Here is a 24,749-nt window from a genome sequence, read left to right as displayed (position 1 = left end):
CCCATGGAACTAAAGCAAACAATTTCCACGCACTTAGATGAGCTTGCAAAGTCTCTCGACTGATATTTCTAAACTACAAGAGAGTCATCTCCAGCATGGGTGAGACAGCCCATCCATCCATCCATTTTCTACCGCTTATTCCCTTCGGGGGTAGCGGGGGGCGCTGGAGCCTATCTCAGCTACAATCGGGCGGAAGGCAGGGTACACCCTGGACAAGTCGCCACCTCATCGCAGGGCCAACACAGATAGACAGACAACATTCACACTCACATTCACACACTAGGGCCAATTCAGCAGAGCCAGGTTCAACAGAAACTCTTCAGAACAACAACGCTCTCAACGTTTTGGTGTCAACAAATGGAAAAGTACAGTATCCAGTAATTAGTTAAGCCCTGGAATTTTTTATACCATTTGTTACAACATATCTTTGCGATTAATCCTTTTCGAGGATGCTGGACATAAAAACGAAGAAAAATAACAGACTTTGCTGTGAAAATGACATGAGAGTGACACTTGCCAATGTGAAGCCACGCATATCTGAACTGGTCTCTCAAAGGCAACAGCAGAAGTCACACTGATTTGCAGGAGTGTATTTTGTTGTGAGTTCATGCACTGTGTTGGTTTTGTTCTTTGAACAAGGTGATGTTCATGCACGGTTCATTTTGTGCACCAGTAAAAAAACATATAACTTTGTCTTGAATTTGAAAAAATATACATTTTTTATTTTTCACTAAAGAAGGGTTCGGTGAATGCGCATATGAAACTGGTGGGGTTCGCACCTCCAACAAGGTTAAGAACCACTGGTATATTTATACACACATGTATATATACATATATATATATATATACATACTGTATGTATATACACATAAATATATACACAGTATATATATATATACATATACAGTATATGTATGTATATATACATATACATACATATATATGTATATATATACATCAGGGTTTCCCTCAGCGCTTTGTTGTTAAAAGAGCCACCGCCTAAACTAAAGTCTTTTTTTTTTTTAAATGTATTTATTTATTTTTTGTCCTGTCCAGCTTCTCAGGCAAATCATATAGTTGATGTAGATGCCCATATCGGCTGTTCAGATTTACTTTACAAAAGAGAAGTGTAGGATACTTCTCTTGTTGCCTTATTTATATTTGACTTCATTAAATGTATTTATATTATCATTTGGTGCTAAACTAAAGTCTTAACAAGCTGCTACGCTTCGTACTGCCTCTGCCTCTGTCAGTACGTCTCTGCAGCACCCAGCATTGTCCCACCCACAGAACCATTTGATTGGTTACACGCAAAGCGGTAACAGCCAATCAGCAGTGAGTATTCAGAGCGCATGGAGTCAGTGCTCACGGCAGAGGCAGGCAGAGAGGAGAGACGGTGCGGGTTAGCAGATAGGTGTTTAGCAGGTGAGCATAATGCAGCGGACTCTCCCCAAATTATAATAAACACCTCCCAGTCAACTACTAGTAACATCACTATGAGCCCGTTGACGTTCTAGAAATATAAGCGGCAGCTCAGCTAGCTCGCAGTCTTTTAGGTGAAGGCTAATTAGCTTTTAGCTTAATGTTAGTTCATTTTGCGGTGTGTGTGTGTGCGTGCATGTGTGTTACGGACAGCAAAGCCCTGTCTGTCTGAGAGAAAGACAAGCATTATTGACCTACAGTTAACAACTAAGTTATTTCACTTTACCTTTTTCTGTGTTGAAGCAGCAAAAAATGGCATTATGTTAAATGAAGAGTTTCTGTCTCTGATAGTTGATATAATAATGTAACTGCATCATAAAGCCTACATGAACTCCATAGTGTTCAGGGATGAATCTCTCCTATTGCTATTGTACTATTTTTTCAGCTATAGTTAAAAGTTAAAGTTAAAGTACCAATGATTGTCACACACACACAAGGTGTGGCGAAATTATTCTCTGCATTTGACCCATCACCATTGATCACCCCCTGGGAGCAGTGAGCAGCAGTGAACAGCAGTGGTGGCCTTGCAGCAGTGGTGGCCACGCCCGGGAATAATTTTTGGTGATTTAACCCCCAATTCCAACCCTTGATGCTACATTAATCATTAGTATAGTAGTAGCGTAGTTTTGAATGGCAGGGTCCCTGCTATCACATGTTGATAAAAATATAACATTTACATGATAAAAATCAACTACAGGCTTCCCAAATGCTGTAATAAATTAAGCATGATAAGTTGAGCATATGTCAGCATGTGGCCCCACTTTTAACTCTTTTTTTCAAACGCTTATTGCAAACACAAGTCATTAAGTCATTAATTTGACTTAGTCATTATTTTGTCTTAGTAAGTCAATATTTACTAAGTCAAAATAATGACATACTTAGTATCTCAGGTAAGTAGGATTGTTTTGTGTTTTGTTTTTACTTTACGGAAAAAATATCGAGCTATATATCGTATATTGCCATTCAGCATACGGAGCGGAAAACACGACCAAAAATTGTAGGCTTCTTCACGCGACAAAGCCGGCCTACGTCACCACAGTCTGTAGTCTATTGTCCCCCCAGGCAGCGATGAGATGGAGACGTGATGGTGGCGACAGGCCAAATTACACTGTTCCTTACACCCACCCAGCACCTTAACTAACAAACACCGCCTTAACTAACACATTTTCTGGGGGAAACACTGTGCATATACATACATATATATGTACATATACATACATATATGTATATACAGGTATATACATACATACATCCATCCATCCATCTTCTACCGCTTATTCCCTTCGGGGTCGTGGGGGGCACTGGAGCCTATCTCAGCTACAATCGGGCGGAAGGCGGGGTACACCCTGGACAAGTCGCCACCTCATCGCAGGGCCAACACAGATAGACAGACAACATTCACACTCACATTCACATACATATATATGTAAATATATATACATACATATATATATATATATACACATACATACATATATACACATACATACATATATATGTATATATATACATACATACATACATATGTATATATACATATATATCTTCATATATATATACATATATACACAGTATATATATACATATATATATATATGTATATATATATACACAGTATATATATACATATATATATGTATATATACATATACATATATATACAGTACATATGTATATATACATATACATACATATATATGTATATATATATATACATACATATGTATGTATGTATATATATATATATATATATATATATATATATATATATATATATATATATATATATATATATATATATATATATATATATATATATACAGTGGGGCAAAAAAGTATTTAGTCAGTCAACCATTGATTGTCAATGGGTGGCTGACTAAATACTTTTTTGCCCCACTGTATATATATATATATATATATATATATATATATATATATATATATATATATATATATATATATATATACACATACATATATATGTATACATACATACACACATATATATGTAAATATATATACATACAGTACATACATATATATACTGTATATACACATACATACATATATATGTATATATATACATACATACATATACAGTGAGGTCCACAAGTATTTGCACACCCTGCAATTTTGCACGTTTTCCCACTTAGAAATTAGGGAAAGGTCTGATATGTTCATCATAGATGTATATCCACTGTTAGAGACATAATCTAAGAAGAAAAATCCGGAAATCACATTGTATGATTTTTTAATTATTTATTTGTATGTTACGGGGGTTCATAAGTAGTTGCACAAATGAGAACATCAGTGTTAATATGTAGTGCAGAATGCAATTACAGAGGTCAAATGCTTCCTATCACTAGGCTTTCACACACGGCAACAGGGATTTTGGCTCACTCCTCCACACAAATCTTCTCCAGATCTGTCAGGTTTCGGGGCTGTCGCCGAGCAACACTAAGTTTCAGCTCCTTCCAAAGATTTTCTATTGGATTTAGGTCTGGAGACTGGCTAGGCCACTCCAGAACCTTGATATGCTTGGTATGAAGCCACTCCTTGGTTATCCTGGCTGTCATTGTCATGTTGGAAGACCCAGCCACGACCCATCTTCAATGCTCTGACTGAGGGAAGGAGGTTTTTGGCCAAAATCTCTCAATACATGGCCCCATTCATCCTCTCCTTAATACAGTGCAGTCGTCCTGTCCCTTTGCTGAAAAGCACCCCCAAAGCATGATGTTTCCACCCCCATGTTTCACTGTAGGGATGGTGTTCTTGGGATGATACTCATCCTTCTTTTTCCTCCAAACCCGACGAGTGGAGTTTATACCTAAAAGTTATATTTTGGTCTCATCTGACCACATGACTTTCTCCCATGACTCCTCTGGATCATCCAGATGGCCATTGGCGAACTTCAGATGGGCCTGGGCATGGGCTGACTTAAGCAGGGGAACCTTCCGTGCGATGCATGATTTTAAACCACTACACCGTAGTGTTCTACTGATAGTAGCCTTGGAAACAGTGGTCCCAGCTTTCTTCAGGTCATTCACCAGCTTCTGCCATGTAGTTCTGGGCTGATTCCTCACTTTTCTTATCATGAGTGATGCCCCACGAGGAGAGATCTTACATGGAGCCCCAGTCCGAGGTAGATTAGCAGTCATGTTTAGCCTCTTCCATTTTCTAACAATTGCTGCAACAGTTGATCTATTCTCACCAAGCTGCTTCCCAATTGTCCCATAGCCTTTTCCAGCTTTGTGGAGCTCTACAATTTTGTCTCTGGTCTTTTTTGACAGCTCTTTGGTCTTGCCCATGGTAGCAGTTGGACCTTGACTGACTGTGGGCTGCACAGGTGACTTTAATGAGCTCAAAGGGGTGGTGGGTGGGTGATTAATTGTGGGGTAATGGTGGACTTTTTTTTAAGGTAGACTGACAGCTCTTTGAGAGTCATAATTATATTAGCATCATACAGTAATTCTTAAGAGTAATCATTTCTGAAAAAATGGTATGTATGTGTCTTGTCTGTGCGTTATAATTAACTATTTTTGTAAATAAAATCCCCTTTAATCCCTCCAGACCCAATCCCAGAAAATAGAGAAAGGGGGGTGAGCAGAGCCCACGAAGGAGCCTCTTCATTGGCTGATGCAATATAATGTGAAGCGCGTGCATGGTGCGAACTTGTTTTCAGTAAAGCATGGCTACCAAACACCCACCTAGAAAGATCGCAATACCTGTGCTTGCTGTTACAGTACATACTGCTAAAAAAACCAAAAAGAGGAAATCGGAGGAAGAAAACAGATGCCGTACGTCTAACAAAAACAAAGAAGAGCCAAAACTCAAATAAATATTGGTCTGGCGTATTTAAAGGCCTACTGAAACCCACTACTACCGACCACGCAGTCTGATAGTTTATACATCAATGATGAAATCTTAACATTATAACACATGCCAATACGGCCGGGTTAACTTATAAAGTGACATTTTAAATTTGCCGCTAAACTTCCGGTTCGAAACGCCTCTGAGGATGACGTATGCGCGTGACGTAGCCCGGGGAACACGGGTATGCCTTCCACATTGAAGCCAATACGAAAAAGCTCTGTTTTCATTTCATAATTCCACAGTATTCTGGACATCTGTGTTCGTGAATCTGTTGCAATCATGTTCATTGCATTATGGAGAAAGAAGCTGAGCAAGCAAAGAAGAAAGTTGTCGGTGCGAAATGGACGTATTTTTCGAACGAAGTCAGCAACAACAGTACACAGCCGGCGCTTCTTTGTTTACATTCCCGAAAGATGCAGTCAAGATGGAAGAACTCGGATAACAGAGATTCTAACCAGGAGGACTTTTGACTTCGATACACAGACGCCTGTAGAGAACTGGGACAACACAGACTCTTACCAGGATTACTTTGATTTGGATGACAAAGACGCAGACGTGCTACTGTGAGTATGCAGCTTTGGCTTCTAAAAATTTGATCGCTTGACCGTATGTGCGCAACTTTTTTTTGCGTATGTACGTAACTTTTTTAAAATATATAAGCTTTATGAACCTTGGGTTAGGTGAACAGTCTTTTGGGCTGAGTGATTGTGTGTGTTGATCAGGTGTTTGAATTGTATTGGCGTGTTCTATGGAGCTAGGAGCTAGCATAGGAGCTAGGAGTTAGCATAACAAAGACGTAGGTGTTTTTATGCAGGATTAATTTGTGTCATATTAAATATAAGCCTGGTTGTGTTGTGGCTAATAGAGTAAATATATGTCTTGTGTTTATTTACTGTTTTAGTCATTCCCAGCTGAATACCAGGTACCGTGAGTATGCAGCCTTGGCTGCTAAACATTTGATAGCTTGACCGTACGTGCGCGTCACGTACGTAACTTTTTAAAAATATATGAGCTTTATGAACCTTGGGTTAGGTGAACGGTCTTTTGGGCTGAGTGATTGTGTTTGTTGATCAGGTGTTTGAATTGTATTGGCGTGTTCTATGGAGCTAGGAGCTAGCATAGGAGCTAGGAGCTAGCATAACAAACACGCAGGTGTTTTTATGCAGGATTAATTTGTGGCATATTAAATATAAGCCTGGTTGTGTTGTGGCTAATAGAGTATATATATGTCTTGTGGTTATTTACTGTTGTAGTCATTCCCAGCTGAATATCAGGTACCGTGAGTATGCAGCCTTGGCTGCTAAACATTTGATAGCTTGACCGTATGTGCGCGTCACGTACGTAACTTTTTAAAAATATATAAGCTTTATGAACCTTGGGTTAGGTGAACGGTCTTTTGGGCTGAGTGATTGTGTGTGTTGATCAGGTGTTTGAATTGTATTGGCGTGTTCTATGAAGCTAGGAGCTAGCAGAGGAGCTAGGAGCTAGCATAACAAACACGTAGGTGTTTTTATGCAGGATTAATTTGTGGCATATTAAATATAAGCCTGGTTGTGTTGTGGCTAATAGAGTATATATATATCTTGTGTTTATTTACTGTTGTAGTCATTCCCAGCTGAATATCAGGTCACCCCCGGCTCTCACAGCATCTTCCCTATCTGAATAGCTTCAACTCCCCACTAGTCCTTCACTTGCACTTTACTCATCCACAAATCTTTCATCCTCGCTCAAATTAATGGGGAAATTGTCGCTTTCTCGGTCCGAATCTCTCTCACTTCATGCGGCCATCATTGTAAACAATAGGGAACTTTGCGTATATGTTCAATTGACTATGTCACGCTACTTCCGGTAGGGGAAAGCCTTTTTTTTATCAGATACCAAAAGTTGCAATCTTTATCGTCGTTGTTCTATACTAAATCCTTTCAGCAAAAATATGGCAATATCGCGAAATGATCAAGTATGACACATAGAATAGATCTGCTATCCCCGTTTAAATAAACAAAATTCATTTCAGTAGGCCTTTAAGATGGAGAGCATTGCAGCTGTTGTAATTCTAGACAGGTAATCTAATGTTCCATTTTCCTATATTTTGTGTGTATCATTCTGCGTGGCAACCGTGTATTCTAAGCAGAGACATAGTTTGTGGTTTTTGCATTTAGATGTTCAAGAACCAATTCAGTTCATAATTCGAGATTTCACTCTATGTATTTTTTAAGATGTATAATTTATTGGATACCTTGCAGCTAAAAAGTAGATGATTTAAATTAGTATCTATTTAGATTATAGACCTATGCGCAGTGTTTAAATATAAATAATACAAATCCTGAAGTAATTACTTCAGTCAAAAATTGACTCAGTTCCCTCAGTTTGGTTTGAAAATATGACCAAATAAAATACATAATATTTGTTAAGGCAAGAGCCTCCACTGCATGTCTTGGTTTAATGCAGATGTGCCGATAAAAATGACATGTTTGACACACTCCACAACTACAGGAATGCGTCCACACTGGGATATTGATTACTGGATGACTCTGGACTTTAGCTGCTCCTAAGTGGAAAAGCAGCATTTAGAAAAGAGGCCAACAAAGTGAACTTGCACCAATTATTATGTCTCAGGATTTGAGAGCGAAATGTCCATTAGAGCGCTTAGACGGCTAATGGGTGTTAAGTGATTTATTTCATAGGAAAGAGGCGGTTAAATAGTGCTCGCGTTGCAGTTTAGAATCCCTGCTGCATACCTTTCATTCACGATTAGTTGTCACCTCAGAACAAGCGTGGAACAATTTTGACCAATAAACAAACAGTGAGGTGGCACACAGTCATAAAGAGTTCAATGTGAAGGCTCTCTCTCACTTTAAAGCTTTGAAAAAAAGACCCTCCGGGAGTTCTCCTATCTTGTTGTGCTGGAGGTCCAGGACTTCCAGGGGGACGTGGTCCAGCAGGTCAGGCACTCTCTGCAAGCAGTTGTAGCCCGCCAGCAGCTTTCTCAAACTCAAGCTGTTGAGCAATCTGTTGGAAAGTAGACGTCAGAGAAAGCAGAACAAAGCAACACAGAAACAGCAGCAAAGAGGAAAAGCCCCAAAGAACTACATCTCCACATGTTCTAAGCTGTTCTGGGCCTTGGCCTAGGTTACAACAAGACAATAAATGATGTGTCTAATTGGAAAATACAGTATGATGATAGCTTATATTGATTATTATTATTACCATAGCAACACACAGGCAATCTTACTGTCCTTTACAAAAAGGTCCCTAGGCCTTAGGAGGTTAAGAAAGTCTGTTATATAAAGTTCAATCAAGCAGCACAGTTTGGTACAAATGTCAAAGGTTGCAAAGTTCACCAAAATAACAAATGTGTACCACTTTTTGGTGCACTACCATTGCAATAGGCTGGAGTTAACCTACATCGTCACCACCAGTGTTAGGTGGTGACGATGGTCACTACAAGGAGCTCTAATTGACCTGTCCCCAAAATGCAGACTGGCCAATCACTGATGTACATAGAACAGGCTTTAGTTGGCAAATGCTCAAAGTACTCTTTGATAGTCAAACTACCCTAAGCGGCACATGGCAAGGAAGGAAAGAAAATCTGCCGTATTTGTCTTCCACTCTTCACTTGTCCATCACTTCCCATCAACATCAAATTCTGCTTCAAGGGGATGGAAGAATCTGGATCGGAAGGCCTGGACGAACTGCAAAGACCAGTTTTTGCGGAACTCAATTGTTGTATGGGGTTGTTTTCCGCCTCAGCACCTTTGGGCACTTGTCGCCTGAAGTGTAAGTCACCAACTGGTCGACGCACAAACTGTGAGTCATGATCCCACATGACCGTTAGGACTCTGTTTCCCCGTTTTTGTACCATATCCTGTCATGTATTAAGAGTGTGTGTAAGCACAAAAAGATGGCGTACGCACTTCTTCACAGCAAAGTTGAGATGTATCAAGAGTGAACTGAACGTGGAACTATAAAAACATAGGCAAAGTGGTGCAAAAAACCACATCAAATTATCGGAATGTTAGCCAGGTAAATGAAATTCCCATACAAGGAAGCTGAACAGGGCAACAGTAAAGCTAAATTTTAAGCAACAGCCGGTTTTCCTAATGTAATCGGAGCTAATGACTGCACACACATTGCTCGCCATCATGTGACAATTATGTATATGTCAACAGGAAACATTCTCCTTCGATCAATGTACGGATCAAATGTTATGCGCAAATGCAATGAAGCAGCATTAGAGCTATGTGGCCTGGTTCAACGTTTGATTTTAAGTAACAGCCTGGTTGGGAACAGACTACAGCTGGCGTTGTGCGCGTTCTGTAGCTTCTTGGTTTTATATCCTGTCTTTACAGCATCATTACGAGTCAGTGGTTAAAGTTAGTGACTTTTGCCTATCGTTCACACTCATGAGAGACAAAAACAAATGTGTTTTATGCGGCTAATGGGAGTCACCGTTGTAGCTTTGGAAGTCGTCTAAAACAATTTCAAAACCCTCCAGCAACGTTTTATATACACACTGCGAGTCTATATATAATGTAGTAACAGACGCATTCATAACAATATTTAATATATACAATATTTACCGTATATTTAACATTTTAATCATTTCCGGGACTGATTTCTTCTGTGCATTGATTTCCGTTTCCTTAGCAGTGCACATCTGACTTCTGGCAACATGTGTGTTTCTACTTCCGTAATCAAACACAGGTGTGTTTTCTAATCATGGCAGACTTGGTAACAGACGACAAAGATGACTATTTTTGGACAAATGAGGATTCACAACCTTATTTTTTGAAGCTAAATATACTGCTGCTTATAGAAGCGAGCACGAAGCAAGAGTGAGACGTTGGCGCAAATGGAAGTCGGGAGAGTGAGGTGAAGGCGATTTTGATGCTATACTTGGAGCCAAGCTATTTTGACATAAATGGAGTGCTTACCTAAAGTCAACAGGAAACAACCCCGGCCAGCTGGACCAGACGAACAACTGTCCATCGAGTGAGTCACTTTAATATTGATCATGATACACGCAACACGTCATGCGTGTTAGGACAACTACAGTGCATACACTGTCTGGCTAGCTCAGCTTTGTTCAAACAAAATATGAAATGTGGGCTAATACTTTACAGATACTGTAATATGATTGTTCATGTTTTTCAAACAGAGGAAATTGGTGTTGTATCGCAGTGTTGTTCATTACAAACTCAAACGTGTTTCATGTTGACGTAGAAGCTAGCTTATCTCTTGCCGTAGCGAGCTTTTACGGCTAATATCATAGCATGGTGATGTGTTACTAGGCTAGACAAATACTTTTTCGGTGTTCGCTCTTACAATAACACGCTTGGTTATTATATGGGCTACGGAACGTAAAGGAAGTATGGACGTTTTTTTGTTGCATTTTTTAAGTGATTGAGAGGTAGAATTGATTGCTCACATTATCTGCATTGCTAGCCAACTAGAACGAGCCGATTTTTGTAAGTTACAAAAGTGAAAAAAACAAAAAACTTTTGTCCTCTTGTTTCTCATGATTGTGAACAATAGGCAAAATTCCAAAAAAAGATAGATATTTCAAGCAAGCCCTTGACTGTCTCTGTGTGCAACATTTACTCATGTTAAAAACCTATGTGTAAAGTGTGAAATAGTAAACCACACCTTTTCCCCACTGCTGCACTAACTTGCAAATATAGTGCAACAGAGTATGATCGCCTCCACTGCAGCAAGAAACACCTCCAACTCATTGTCTGCGAAAATATTTTAATTGTTCTATTCCTACGTTAATTAGTTTTATTTGGTTTCACCATGTTCCGTCCTTCAGTGGTGGTTCAATACGGTAACTAGTGTATGCCATCGTTTTCTGTTGCTTTCTTAGTTCTTGTCCGAACTTTGTTACTTTTCTTTTGCCTGCTACCTAATTAAACAACCTTCTGCCTGCTTGTCGCTTCTCTGTGACCTGGGATCATGCCAACAGCCACTATACACATATATATCGTCATTCATTATATTGTACTACAGCAAGCTGAGCTGAAGTGGAAACAAGCACCTTTTATTAGAGAAATATGTATATTTTTAGACTTCCACATTCCATTCCAGTGACGAATCTCTGACCAATCTGCAATCTGCAGTGTGTTTAGCGCCATCCGTTATCATTCCAAAAATTGATGAGATGGTTATTTTGTTTTTAAAACAGAAACTTTGACTATAGAATTAAACCGTCCCTGCAGTGGAAACAGGATTTAAAAGACGCTTAAGCTGAGCTAAAGTCAAGTGTACCACTTGGTGGGGGAAACATGGCCTAACATAGCAGAAGGACTGCTTGTGAATCAGCAGTGGAAGAGAGACAATAACCTGGAATGAAGCTCTGAAAGGAGGTTATGCGTGACATCCAGCATCTCTATGTTCTTGCAGTCACACACCCAGTCTGGTAGATACTCCAGAAGGTTCCTGTCTCAACACACACAAATATATACATACACACACTTAAGTTTGTACAGTGCAATACATTATTGTGATATTTTAACTGTCCTATATTTTTTTAGATTATTACCAATGCAGAAGAAAAAGATGTGGAAGAGAGTCAAGAACCAGGTAGTAACCAATAAATTATAAGGATGTTGTTAAAGTGTTTGCTAGGCTGGATCAAGACATGAAATACTTATCCAAAAACAAAGGTAGTGAGGAAGAATACTGAAACACTTAAAAGTGGCCTAGAAAAGAAAGGGAATGTTTTATAGAAGCAAAATGATGAAAAATATCTCAAATGATGTGTCAGATCCAAGAGTGCAAGAGTCTGTCCGCATGACCAATGTGATTATGACTGGCCCTCAGATAATATGCATGCCCAATTACATAATAGCTTTTTCCTTCTTCTTTTAAAAAATGTTGAATGATGCAAATGTAACCACCTTAATGTTCCTTAATGTAACTTGTAAAACATGTCTGAAACAAATCAATCATAACCATAGTTAATTGATTGCATGGAGGCCCAGACTAATTGAAACCATGACAATATAGGATATTCCATAGAACTCACTGTGATAAATCCAAATGTGTCAGCTGGTTTGGGACTGGGTAAACGCTGACTGTACTAAGGCCTGTGGACAGATAGAATATTATGAGACAGATTTATTGCTTAGTAGGCTTAGAACACTTACTGTACGTGGCATTCTTTAAGGTACACCTGGAAAATCTAATAATACTTTTGGACTTCATTCGTTTGTGCAGGTGTACTGACTTTTGCTAGTGAGTGACCCTCATTTAGACTCACGGTTGCAGCTGGCGTGAAGCATTCGCAGGGTGAAACCGCTGACAGTCAGCGCCCTCAGTTGATTACGTTGACAGTTGAGCGTCTCCAGATTGCAGACAGAAGTGAGGTCCAGTGAGTCCAAACAGTTGTCTCGTAGGTCCAAGTTGGTCAGCTGGTTCACTGCTTCTGGACTTTCACTTTTTAGGCAGCGTAGTCCATTTAGCCTACATAAGAGAGGGATTACAAAGGATTGAAACATTTCAAATCCCCAATTAAACTAACAGGCATGTTTTTGGGGTGAGGGAGGAATCAAGAGTACCTACTGTACACAAAACCCATGCAAACATATGGAGAACATGAAAAAGCCATACAGAAAAGGACACTTGATCTCCTGATTAACATGCTAACCAATAGGCCACCTAATCAAGAATACATTCTATACAAGTGACTAAATTCTTAACGGTCAGGCATTTCAGGTTGGAAATTATGACTGTTGGACAAGAGACAAGCAACATGTGCCATGTAGGATTAGGACAATGTTGGAATTAGGGCTGGGTGATATATCGATATACGCAATATATCGCAGGTTTGTCTCTGTGCGATATAGAAAATGACTATATTGTGATATTCGAGTATATGTTCTCACGCAGTTGCTTTTAGCTGCTGGCATTACACGACAGGCTCTTCCCACTCCTTTTTGTGTCTCCTTCTCACAGGCAGCAAGCGCACCTTCTTACACACGTCACATACTGTCACGTCATACGTCACATACTGTCACGTCATACGTCACATACTGTCACGTCATACGTCACATACTGTCACGTCATATGTCACATACGTATACGCTCTCGCGCAGCAGAGAGGTAGCGGCATGGGTAACGTTAGCTGTGGTGCGAGTGGTAATACGAGAGAAAGAAGGTGTGAATATGGTAACAAATGAAGGAAGAATTAATTCCCAAAAAAAACAGCAGGGGGTCAATCGTCTGGCGGTGGTTTGGCTTCAAGTGGGAATATGTCGAACAGACAACCGTAATTTATCAAGTGTGGGGCAAAAGCGTTTCTACAAAAAGTAGCATTACTGCTAATATGTAGCATCATTTGAAAAGTCACCTGCTAGAGAATGAAGAGTGCTTACTCCGCACGTCAACATCTCCGGCCGGTGCCACACCATCAAAATGCCGAGGCAAACATTTCCAGATCAACACCGTATGAAAAAAAGAGTCAACAACAAAAGGAGATAATGTTGTGGAATACGTGTAATTACGTGGACCCCGACTTAAACAAGTTGAAAAACTTATTCGGGTGTTACCATTTAGTGGTCAATTGTACGAAATGTGTACTGAACTGTGCAATCTACTAATAAAAGTTTCAATCAATCAAAAAGTCCACAGGAACCTACCACATAGCGAAGGACGAACACTATTTGATTTCCTATTATGCAGCTCATATTTATTTGACACTTATTGAAATATCTTGTGTGACATCATGCACAAAAGTGTGCTTTATTTGTTTTAAACTATTGTAGTGGCGTTCTGTACAAAAAGTGCACTTTAATTTAGTGTTGTTTTGATAAGTCATCTTAGTGACATCATGCACAAAAGTGCACTAATAGCTTGTTTTAAAATGTCTCTGACAATCTTGCATTTTCTGTTTTGGAAATGACATGAATGTTTGTGCCACTGCTTAATAACAGTTTAATAAATACAGTTTTGGTCAATTGACTTAGTTGTGATTTCCTTCTCTGCCTGAAAGTTTAAAATGAGCATATATTAATGCAGTATGAACAAGAATGTTTTAATGTAGACACATAGAATCATCATACTGGTGTGATTATATGTATCAAGTGTTAATTCAAGGCTAAGGCAAAATATCAAGATATATATCGTGTATCGCAATATGGCCTAAAAATATCGAGATATTAAAAAAAGGCCATATCGCCCAGCCCTAGTTGGAATTACTTTTTTCATTTAGTTATCCTTTACAATGTTTTTCACAATAATTAAATCAGCTTTTTAAGGGCTTTAACATACTCAAATATCAAGGTTTAACACCCACAATCAGGGCAGCCTTAACCTAAGGGTGGCCCTGGGGCTGTTTTGGTTTTGGGGGCCTCCTCCAAACCTCAACACCCCTCCTCCCCAAACCCCGCCCTGAAAACAGTTAGAAAAAAAATCAGGATTTTACTCAACAGAACAGCAACAATCGAAAAATATCATCCATTTTAAAAATAATTTTGTTGATGAATGCATCGCGTTCACATGCACGTCTGTGCGCGTGAACCGAGGCCAGTTCACTTCAAGAGTAGTGCTGCCGATCTGGGAGATTGCCTGTCAGGACGCTCGCCTCTCACACCAGTGACCTGGGTTCGCGCCCCGCTCGAAACAGTAGAATAAAACAATGCAGCTGAGAGAGAGAGCACACAATCGCTACACAGAGCACCACTGTCTGTGATTGACCACAATGAACACCAATTATTGCATTCTGCCGTTAAAATCAGGGGACCCTGATTGGGTGATAATCTATGCTGTAAAGATGCACAGGTACATTCGTTGACGTGGGCCATTTTCAGGAATTGTAGGTACGCAACCTCATTGTAGATAATTTGATCATCACCAAATTTGTATTATTCCTTCAGAAATAGTTTTTAATTTGCTCCAAACCTTTGTTTTAATATTATGGGATGTAAAAGATGACATGTTTGACATTGATATATAATGTATAATTAGCAATTAGTGCTTATTGACGTACACAACCTGATGATCAGTGACTCACCGAAGGAAAAAAGTCGGCTTTCTGAATATGGATACTTCAATTTCTAATCGTAGGTCATTTCCAAACTAAGTACACTTACTGCAATGTTTGCACAAGTGCAAATAAATCAACCACTTTGCTGCATCAGACAAAAGTCTGTTTTTTGTACAGGTTCTGTTAGATGTTTGTGCAGCGTTAGACACAAATGATCACTGCATTTGAATACATAGATTAAAATACGTCATTGGTATTAAAGAAATTGCCCTAAACTGGTTTAAATCTTATTTATCGTCTGCTTTCAGTTTGTGGCCATTGATAAGAAAAGATTCTCTGCGTTATATAGTCAGTCGCGGTGTCTCACAGGGATCCGTGCTTAGACCACTACTCTTACATATTTACATGTTTCCTTTAGGAAGAATTATTAGAAAGCAATTCCAAAACTCTCCGTTATGCAGATGAAACAACTTTATTTATCGATGAAACCCGATGGAATTAATCAGCTATTCTGACTCCAGGCATGTCTTAAAGACATCAAGAACAGGATGACTTCTATCCTTTTACTATCAAACTCCGTTAAAACTGAAATTATAATCCTTGGCTCCCAGCACCTCTAAGACATGCTCTCTCATGACATAACGGCTTTAGATGGCTTTACACTCACCCGAGCAGCACAGTTAGGAACCTTGGCGTAACACTTATCAGTAATTGTAAACAATACAGATTATTTTACATTTTACAAACGACATCCAATTAGATATATTTTCTCCTAAATGCCCTCCAAGTAGTTAATAAACAACTCCTCTTTTAGCAGTGCTACCAGCTCTCTAATTCACCACATCTTTTCCTTGTTGGCAATGTTGAACCCACATCCTTTTCTAAGGCTCTAGTTGAGTTATTAGCCAACTGGGGAATGGGGCACAGGTCAGGTAGTAGTGTGAGAAATATGGGCAAGAACAAAAAAAATCAATGAGCGATGCACGGCTAGTCTTCAAAAGGCACCACTGAGCCAACAAGTGCACATAACTCTCGGTGCATCCAAAGCAGGAAGAGGGATGCAGTTGCTGCAAATCTGTCATTAAAAGTCCAATAAACTAAAATGTAAATTAAGAGATTGCTGGTGGTTGGGAAAAAGGATGTTTATATTTTTGACATTAATGACAGAAAGATAAACAAACAGGAAACAGGAATGACTGAGTGGGATGCGATGGGAGGTGGGATCCCACTTCTCTCGCCAGACACTTCATTGGGTACACCTACACTATCTCATCAGCTCCGACATGAGGGCTTCACAAAGATGATGTTTCACTATGCAATGTTAATAGTTGTGTAATACAACCATGACGGTTAACATGTAAATAATACAAATAGAAATAGAAATATTAAAAATATATGGAACAAAATAATCATAATACAACAAAAATGATTACAAATAATTAAATGAATACATATACATATACATACATTATTTATCAAAGGGTACAGTGTCAATAAGAACATATATAATTATAAATACATTCAGAAATAAAGGGAAGAAAACAGTGCCACTTAAAAATGGGTATTATGACTTCCAAGTCCTAACAAGCATTTAAACAGCATAACATGAACTTTGGTTCTGATAGCTTAAAGAGTTAATTAGCTAACCAATAACCAATATAGGACAGTCAATAAATAGGTCAAGGAATATAATTTATTCGGTATTTATTTTTTTGTAAATCCAGTTAAAGGTAAGGAATTTATTTTTACTTTTTGCTGTTAATGTACTTTATATTTGTTAAAACGTGCTTCCATTGTGGCCAAGTGGAAGATGTGATTTGCCAGTTTTAGCAGATGCTGCTCTGGTGCAAAAAGCTTTGTGGCAGGAATCATATTCAAACAATCATATTATTTTTTTAGGTAGAATTCCTACCGTGTTTAATCTCATTCTACCATGAATTGATTAACATGGACCCCGACTTAAACAAGTTGAAAAACGTATTCGGGTGTTACCATTTAGTGGTCAATTGTACAGAATATGTACTGTACAATTTACTAATAAAAGTTTCAATTTATCAATCAATTCGAATTTGCAGGTGTACCTAATGAAGTGTCCTGTGAGTGTACTTTCCAGGTGAGCAAACACTATGTCTTCACGACGCCAAAAGAGAGACTTCAAAATGTTTATTTACCTGAGGTCAACGTGTTTTAGGTGGCTCATAGAGAGCAGAGCACACACTTCCAGACACACCACTTGGTTTCCTGCCATGGACAACTTGTCCACGCCGCTCAGTCCCTGCAGCACAGCGGGGATGTGATTGAAGTTGTTGAAGGAGAGCCCCAGACTGCTGAGCTGGGAGAGAGCACCCAGCTCAGCAGGCAGGGAGCTTAGGTGATTTCCATCTAAAGACAGAGTCTGGAGGCTGGGGGACATAGGACCAGAAATGAACAATATCAATTTGACATGCTATGTACATACTGTACAGCAGAGAGATGGTGTAGTGAGAATAAATAATGTGAGCTATTTGTTTGTGTGTGTGTGTGTGTGTGTGTGTGTGTGTGTGTGTGTGTGTGTGTGTGTGTGTGTGTGTGTGTGTGTGTGTGTGTGTGTGTGTGTGTGTGTGTGTGTGTGTGTGTGTGTGTGCATGCGTCACCTTTGCAGGTTGCCGACCTGCATGGGCACAGTGTGGAGGTTGTTGCAGGAGAGGTTGAGCTCAGTGAGGGTGAGGATCTCACAAAGACATTCAGGAAAGATTCCCAGACGGTTGTGAGACAAGTTCAAGCTCTTCAACTGAGAGAACCTACAGATGACAATACATCATTTGTTATTATTACTTTCCTAGATCATCTACTGTTCTACCCTGACATGCTCTAAATCAGAGGTTCTTAACCATTTTTACCTCAGGGCCCCACTTTTCCACTACTAAAGGGCCCATGGTGCACTCAAATATCAACACTGAATAGGGATGGGCACAGGATCAGGTACTTTTTTGTCACAGAGCGAAACCAGCTGGTACTACTGGGCACCGATTCACGAAGGATCCAGCAGTGCCATGTTTCGGTGCCTCGGTTGCGCGTGACGTCACCTCTGTATGAATTAGCACTGGCGAGTGGTGAGTACTTGCTAGCACTAGAAATGAAAACATGCGGTTTCGAAGCGGACATGCTCTTAGTAATCTTGCAACCCATCAATGTTTAATCACAAAAACCCAACCATGCCAAATAGAAAACTTTCTAAAGTGTGGCTCGTCTTTTCCAAATGAGATGCCGATGCAGATTACGCTCTCTGCTTTTGTGACGCCAAAATCAAGGCAAGTGGCAGGAATACTAGTGGTTAGAGTGTCCGCCCTGAGATCAGTAGGTTGGAGTTCAAATCCCAGCCGAGTCATACCAAAGACTATAAAAATGGGACCCATAACCTCCCTGCTTGGCACTCAGCAACAAAGGGTTGGAGTTGGGGGTTAAATTACCAAAATGATTCCCGGGCGCGGCGCCGCTGCTGCCCACTGCTCCCCAAGGGGATGGGACAAATGCAGAGGACAAATTTCACCACATCTAGTGTGTGTGTGACAATCATTGGTACTTTAATCTTAATCTTAATACTTCCAATCTGAGGAAGCACCTGGTTAAACACAGGATTTTTCTCATGGCTGAAGAGTGCAGCAAATTAGATGTGCGGCTGCAACTCTGTATTTGGCAACTGTACAGACTCGGCTGCAGCCAACAACGCGGGGGGAGAAATGGCGTTAACATTTGGTGACGATAACGACTGCATCACTCTTTGTGTGCTCCAGGTAAAAAGCATGCTGTATAACAGACCTGGGCATTGTACGGCCCGCGGGCCGCATCCGGCCCTTTGCGCATCCCTGTGAGGCCAATCATAAATTACAAAATAAATTTCAAAAAGTATCTATGTCGAGTGTGCAATACAACGGTGCTGCTTTTGTTTTGAAAATCGTTATTTGTATTACTTCCGTGTGGACGTATGCGCGTGTGCGATTGTGAGTGAATTGAACGGCGCAATTACAAATTACAAAATAAAGTTTAAAAAACATCTATGTCGTGCGCGCAATACAACTGTGCTGCTTTTATTTTGAAATGTGTTATTTATGCCGTATGTCCGGGGGGAACCTGTGAGTGAAGGTGCATAGAGACAAGTGATGAGACGCTAAAAAAAGAAAAGTTGATGAGGAATGGCGTGTTTCCAACAAGACATGGACTGCCAAGTATTTCTTTACATAAATTAATGGTAAAGCCGTGTGCTTAATGTGTGGTACACAGGTTGCTGTGTTTAAATATCATTTTAATCGCCACTACACGAAGAAACACGAGGGAAAATACCGGGATGTGTCTGATTAAGCGCGCGCAAGGGAGGCTGATGCGTTGATGGTAAAACTGCAAACCCAACAAGGACTTTGTGCCATATTTCACACCCCCAGAGATGCAGCCGTCAGGACAAGTTTCGTCATTTCTCACAAAAGCGCCAGAAAAAGTAAGGCGTTTTCTGACGGAGAGTTTATTAAGGAGTGCTTATTGGACTTTGTTGCGCTGATAATGCCCGGAGACATGGACTGTTTTTCGCTAACTTTGGATGAGAGCTCTGATGCAGTCAATTAAAGAGACAACCACAGGTAATGACTTGTTCACAGAGGTAAATGGGTGTTGGGACAAGCTGGCAGGTGTGACAATCCAATCCACTTTATTTATATAGCACATTTAAACAACAAAATGTTTCCAAAGTGCTGCACAACAATATTACAAACAATATTCAAATATTATCCTTAGCTCCACCAATGACTGAATAAAAAGAAAAAACAATTACATATAAAACCAATATAAAAAACAATATAAAATAAATATGATTAAAAACTATTTTTAACAACAGATGGTTGTCCAAATCTGATGGGGGAAAAAGTTGGATAATGCAGGATAAAGTGACCATCAAAAGCAATCTGCTTTTGTATAAAGTTAAGTTAGGTTAAATTAAATTATTATTATTATTATTAATTATTATTATTATTATCATCATTATTATTTATCTTACGGTATATCAAAAATAATATTGAGCAAAATTTAATTGAAATATTGTCGTGTGGCCCTCCAGCAGTGCTCGGGTTGCTTATGCGGCCCCCGGTGAAAATTAATTGCCCACCCCTGCTGTATAAGAATACGTTAGCTTTGCATTTTAACTTGCAATAGTTATTGTAATAACCTCGGTTCTTCGTACTGTACTTTGTAATGTTAATGTAAAGTTTTTGCTTCACTTTCATTTGTAGTTTAATACTTTTGAAAAAATATTTAATTGATCTTTATTTTTACTCCATCCTCTTTTACTCATTTGTTATTAACTTAATTGCCTTAATTGTCTCCATGGACCCCCAGCACATATTTTCCAGATGGAAAAAGAAAGGAATACATGAAGCCGGGTTTTATTTTGTGCAATATTAAGAAAATAACACTGCATTGTTGTAGTTAAGTGTTTTTATGTTGAAGAAATATGCAAAACAATTGCAAACATGTTACTATACAAATAATTGGATATTGTTTTGATATATTTGATGATCGATCGATAAAGACAAATAAATATGTTATATCTAAACATTTTAAGATTTAATTATTACACAAATAAACATTTTTACCACAAGAGCACACACAAAAGTACCGAAACCGGTGCTGTATCGATTCAAATGTGAACGGGACCCATCCCTAACACTGAATTAGTAATTTTACTCCTAATTTTTGTCATATTCATAATTAATTATATCTAACCGACTTACAGTTTACAACCTTTTCAAATGATATAAAACAATGTGTTAATCACAAAGATTATTATTTGTTTAAGACATAGGTTTAGGTCAGGCTGGTTATTAAAAAAAATACTAATCAAATATACTGCATAAGAAGGGACTCATTAATAACTGATGAATAATAAATTGACATATTTTACATAAGTGTTTTACATACGTTGTGCTAAACAAATAAACTAAATAATGAATATGTTTCTTAACTAAACTGTCAAATCAAATTAAAAGTGTAAATAAAAATACAGCTTCACAATATGTGATGCATAACATTGTATCGTATGCATGTTCAAGATAAACTGAACTGAACTGAACCACTTCAGTCATATTTTTTGTGCTTAAGAAACCTCTCCATGACTTTAGCTGCAGACTTTTTCGGTTAGATTTGTTTCATTACTTCCACAAGTGGTGTAAAAGTGGCCATACAGACCACAGCGAAAAAAGCCTATTTTTTTGGCGTCCCTCTACGGGGCACTCGCGGCCCAACAGTGGGCCCCGCCCCTATTGTTAAGAAACACTGCTCAAAATGGAACCGCTTTAATCGCACATTCATTGACAACAACACCTTCAAATTGGGGCCCTAAGCAATTACTTTTTTTATTTATGAGAAACTATTTTTATATATACATTTTATAAAACTTGAATTTAATTTGATTCATGTTTTTATACTAAAACTAATTTGTGGAAATAAATTCTATCGATATTTTTTTAAGCGCAAAACGACAATATAAAAAACATTAAAACCGAAATTCACTGCATTGCAAGGCGAGCACTAACCCTGTGCGCCACGGGAAGAAATATGCCATTATATTATTATTAGTGACGGAGCAGTGTTAGGGGAATTTTTTTCCACCTTTGAGCAAAATGGAACGCCTTAGAAGTTACTAGCTTTGGCCTTGGTGAAGCTCAAAGAAGATAAAAACAATGCTCTCACTATTTTGCTTATCTATGCGCAGACACACATACTGTATATTATTCTCTCTACTAATGTGTGTGTGTGCTTAACAGTTACAAAAAGGTTACTTTCGGATTCTATCTCCGCCAAGGCGAGGCAGCAAGGTGGACAAAAACATTCGAGAGAATGCTCCAGAGTTAAGAAGGCTCAGTCCTCTCTTCAGCGCTGGTATTGCTATTGCTTTTTTTTTTTGTACTGTTTTGTAGAATAAATTGTTAATCTTCAATGCTAGTCACCTCTCTTCGTTTAGACAGCCTTAGAATAAAATAATTTGGAAGGACTCTTCCCTGTAAAAGGGAGTATTCCAATAGCAGCAAGCAACTAGGAATATGTTTGCAGTAAAATGTTATATGAATAACTGATATTTTACATGTGCTTCTTCACGCAAGAGAGGGGATCGCAGGGCTCTATGCACAGCTCGTGATCTGCGTATAGGAAGCGGCCTTAACAATCAAATACAAAATTGCCTTTAAAGGTGCTGATTAACAGTATGTTCTTATTAGGATTGTAGTTATTAATCAGAATCAGAATCAGAATCAGAATAGTTTTATTGCCATTGTTTGAGAACGGGTTCACAAACTAGGAATTTTTCATGGTGCAATCGTGCAACATAAAACACATATAACACATATTTGGTAATAAAAAGAGCTGTAACTGAGCTATCAGATCATGTTATAGACTTAGAAGGAATTCAAGGAATTCAAGGAGCTACTGTTAGGAGTTATTGTTCATTTGCCTGATGGCCGAGGGGAAAAAACTGTTCAGGTGGCGGGAGGTGTGGGTCTCCTGCCTGAGGGGTGAGGGGACAATAGTTTGTGTCCAGGGTGAGAAGAGTCAGCTGTGATCCGACCCACACGCCTCCTGGTCCTGGAGGAGAACAAGTCCTGGAGGGATGGGAGCCTGCAGCCAATCACCTTCTCAGCAGCATGTACGATGCGCTGCAGTCTATGCTTATCCTGGACTGTGGCGCCGGGGAACCACACTGTGATGGAGGAGGTCAGGATGGACTCTATGTTGGCTGAGTAAAACTGCACCAGCATCTCGGTCGGCACCTTAAGTTTCCTCAGCTGCCGCAGGAAGTACATCCTCTGCTGCGCCTTCTTGATGAGGGAGCTGATGGTCGGCTCCCACTTGAGGTCTTGGGTGATGGTGTTGCCCAAGAAACGGAAGGAGTCCACGATGGGGACGGGGGTGGAAGAGTCAATCAGGGTGAGGGGGGATGGTGGGGCTGTGACTTTCCTGAAGTCCATGATCATCTCCACTGTTTTCTGGGCGTTCAGCTCCAGGTTGTTGAGGCTGCACCAGGACGGGCAGCCGGTCCACCTCTCTCCTGTAGGCGGACTCATCGCCATTCGAGATGAGCCCGATGAGGGTGGTGTCATCCGCAAACTTGAGCAGTTTTACGGATTGGTGACTGGAGGTGCAGCCGTTTGTATACAGGGAGAAGAGCCAGGGGGAAAGTACACAGCCCTGAGGAGTACCAGTGTTCGTGGTTCGACTGTCCGAGACAATCTTACCCAGCCGCACGTGCTGTCTTCGGTCTGTCAGGAAGTCATTGATCCAACTGCAAAGGGAGTCGGGCACGCTGAGCTGGTAGAGCTTGTCTCGTAGCAGTCCAGGGAGGATGGTGTTGAAGGCAGAGCTGAAGTCCACAAACAGGATCCTAGCGTAGGTTCCTGGGGAGTCCAGATGCTCCAGGATGAAGTGGAGGGCCAGGTTCACTGCATCATCCACAGACCTGTTGGCTCTGTAGGCGAACTGCAGTGGGTCCAGGAGGGGGGCGCTCAAAGGACTTCATGACCACAGACGTCAGCGCGACCGGCCTGTAGTCATTTAGTCCTGTGATCCGTGCTTTCTTGGGGACAGGGACAATGGTGGAGGTCTTAAAGCAGGACGGCACGCGGCATAGCTCCAGAGAGGTGTTAAAAATGTCAGTGAAGACAGGAGCCAGCTGATCCGCACAGTGTCTGAGAGTGGAGGGGGAGACACCATCCGGCCCGGGGGCCTTCCGCGTATTCAGCTTCAAGAACTGCCGGCGTACATCCTCTTCTCGGATGGAGGGCCTTTACAGTCCTATGATGTCCTTGGAGTCCTTTAACTCCTTTAATGAAGTGCTGGCATTGGTGGGGAGGGTGATGGTGGGGGGAGCAGGGCTTTGATGAGCTGAAGGCCGTTCATGACGACAGTAATGTGTGTTGAGGCCCTGAATTGAGCGAGAGTCCGGTCATTCAGGGCCTGGGGGGTTTTGGGCTTATGGTTCGTAAGGGCCCTTAGACCTCTCCAAACGGCTGCAGAATCATTGGAGCGGAACTGTTCTTGTAGACGGTTAGAGTACACAGATTTAGCTTTCTCCACTTCCCTGTTGAAGTGGTACTTCGCTTCTCTGTAGGTACTCCGGTCCCCGCTTCTCCACGCAGCCTCCTTCTTCTTGCGCAGCTGTCGGAGCTTGGGTGTGAATCAGGGCTTGTCGTTGTTATACCAAACCCTGGTGCGCGTTGGAATGATGCGCACCTCATTGAACTGTATGTATGAGGTCACAGTGTCCGTATACTCGTCCAGATTGTCCGTGGCCGCTCCAATTGCCTCCCAGTCTGTCGTCTCCCAACAAGCACGCAACTCGTCCACGGACTCGGCGGTGAAACCGAGTATTAGACTTGTATAATGGCAAAGCATCACT

General features: G+C 40.2%; 1 protein-coding gene across 1 annotated transcript in view; it reads right to left on the bottom strand.

Moving 5' to 3' along the window:
* phlpp2 (PH domain and leucine rich repeat protein phosphatase 2) overlaps window positions 1-24,749 on the bottom strand; it is a 102,376-nt gene that overhangs the window by 17,898 nt on the left and 59,729 nt on the right. The window contains exons 7-12 of the mRNA XM_062028014.1: window positions 17,971-18,117; window positions 17,509-17,739; window positions 12,614-12,816; window positions 12,380-12,440; window positions 11,695-11,790; window positions 8,209-8,364 (exon numbers count right to left, since the gene is read on the bottom strand). Of these exons, the coding sequence (XP_061883998.1) occupies window positions 8,209-8,364; window positions 11,695-11,790; window positions 12,380-12,440; window positions 12,614-12,816; window positions 17,509-17,739; window positions 17,971-18,117 (894 nt within the window). The remainder of the gene's footprint in view (window positions 1-8,208; window positions 8,365-11,694; window positions 11,791-12,379; window positions 12,441-12,613; window positions 12,817-17,508; window positions 17,740-17,970; window positions 18,118-24,749) is intronic.

The sequence above is a fragment of the Entelurus aequoreus genome, linkage group LG02, assembly GCF_033978785.1.
Source record: "Entelurus aequoreus isolate RoL-2023_Sb linkage group LG02, RoL_Eaeq_v1.1, whole genome shotgun sequence".
Taxonomy (NCBI): Eukaryota; Metazoa; Chordata; class Actinopteri; order Syngnathiformes; family Syngnathidae; genus Entelurus; species Entelurus aequoreus.
Note: the sequence above shows the minus strand (reverse complement) of the source record. Positions and strands in the feature narration are given on the sequence as shown.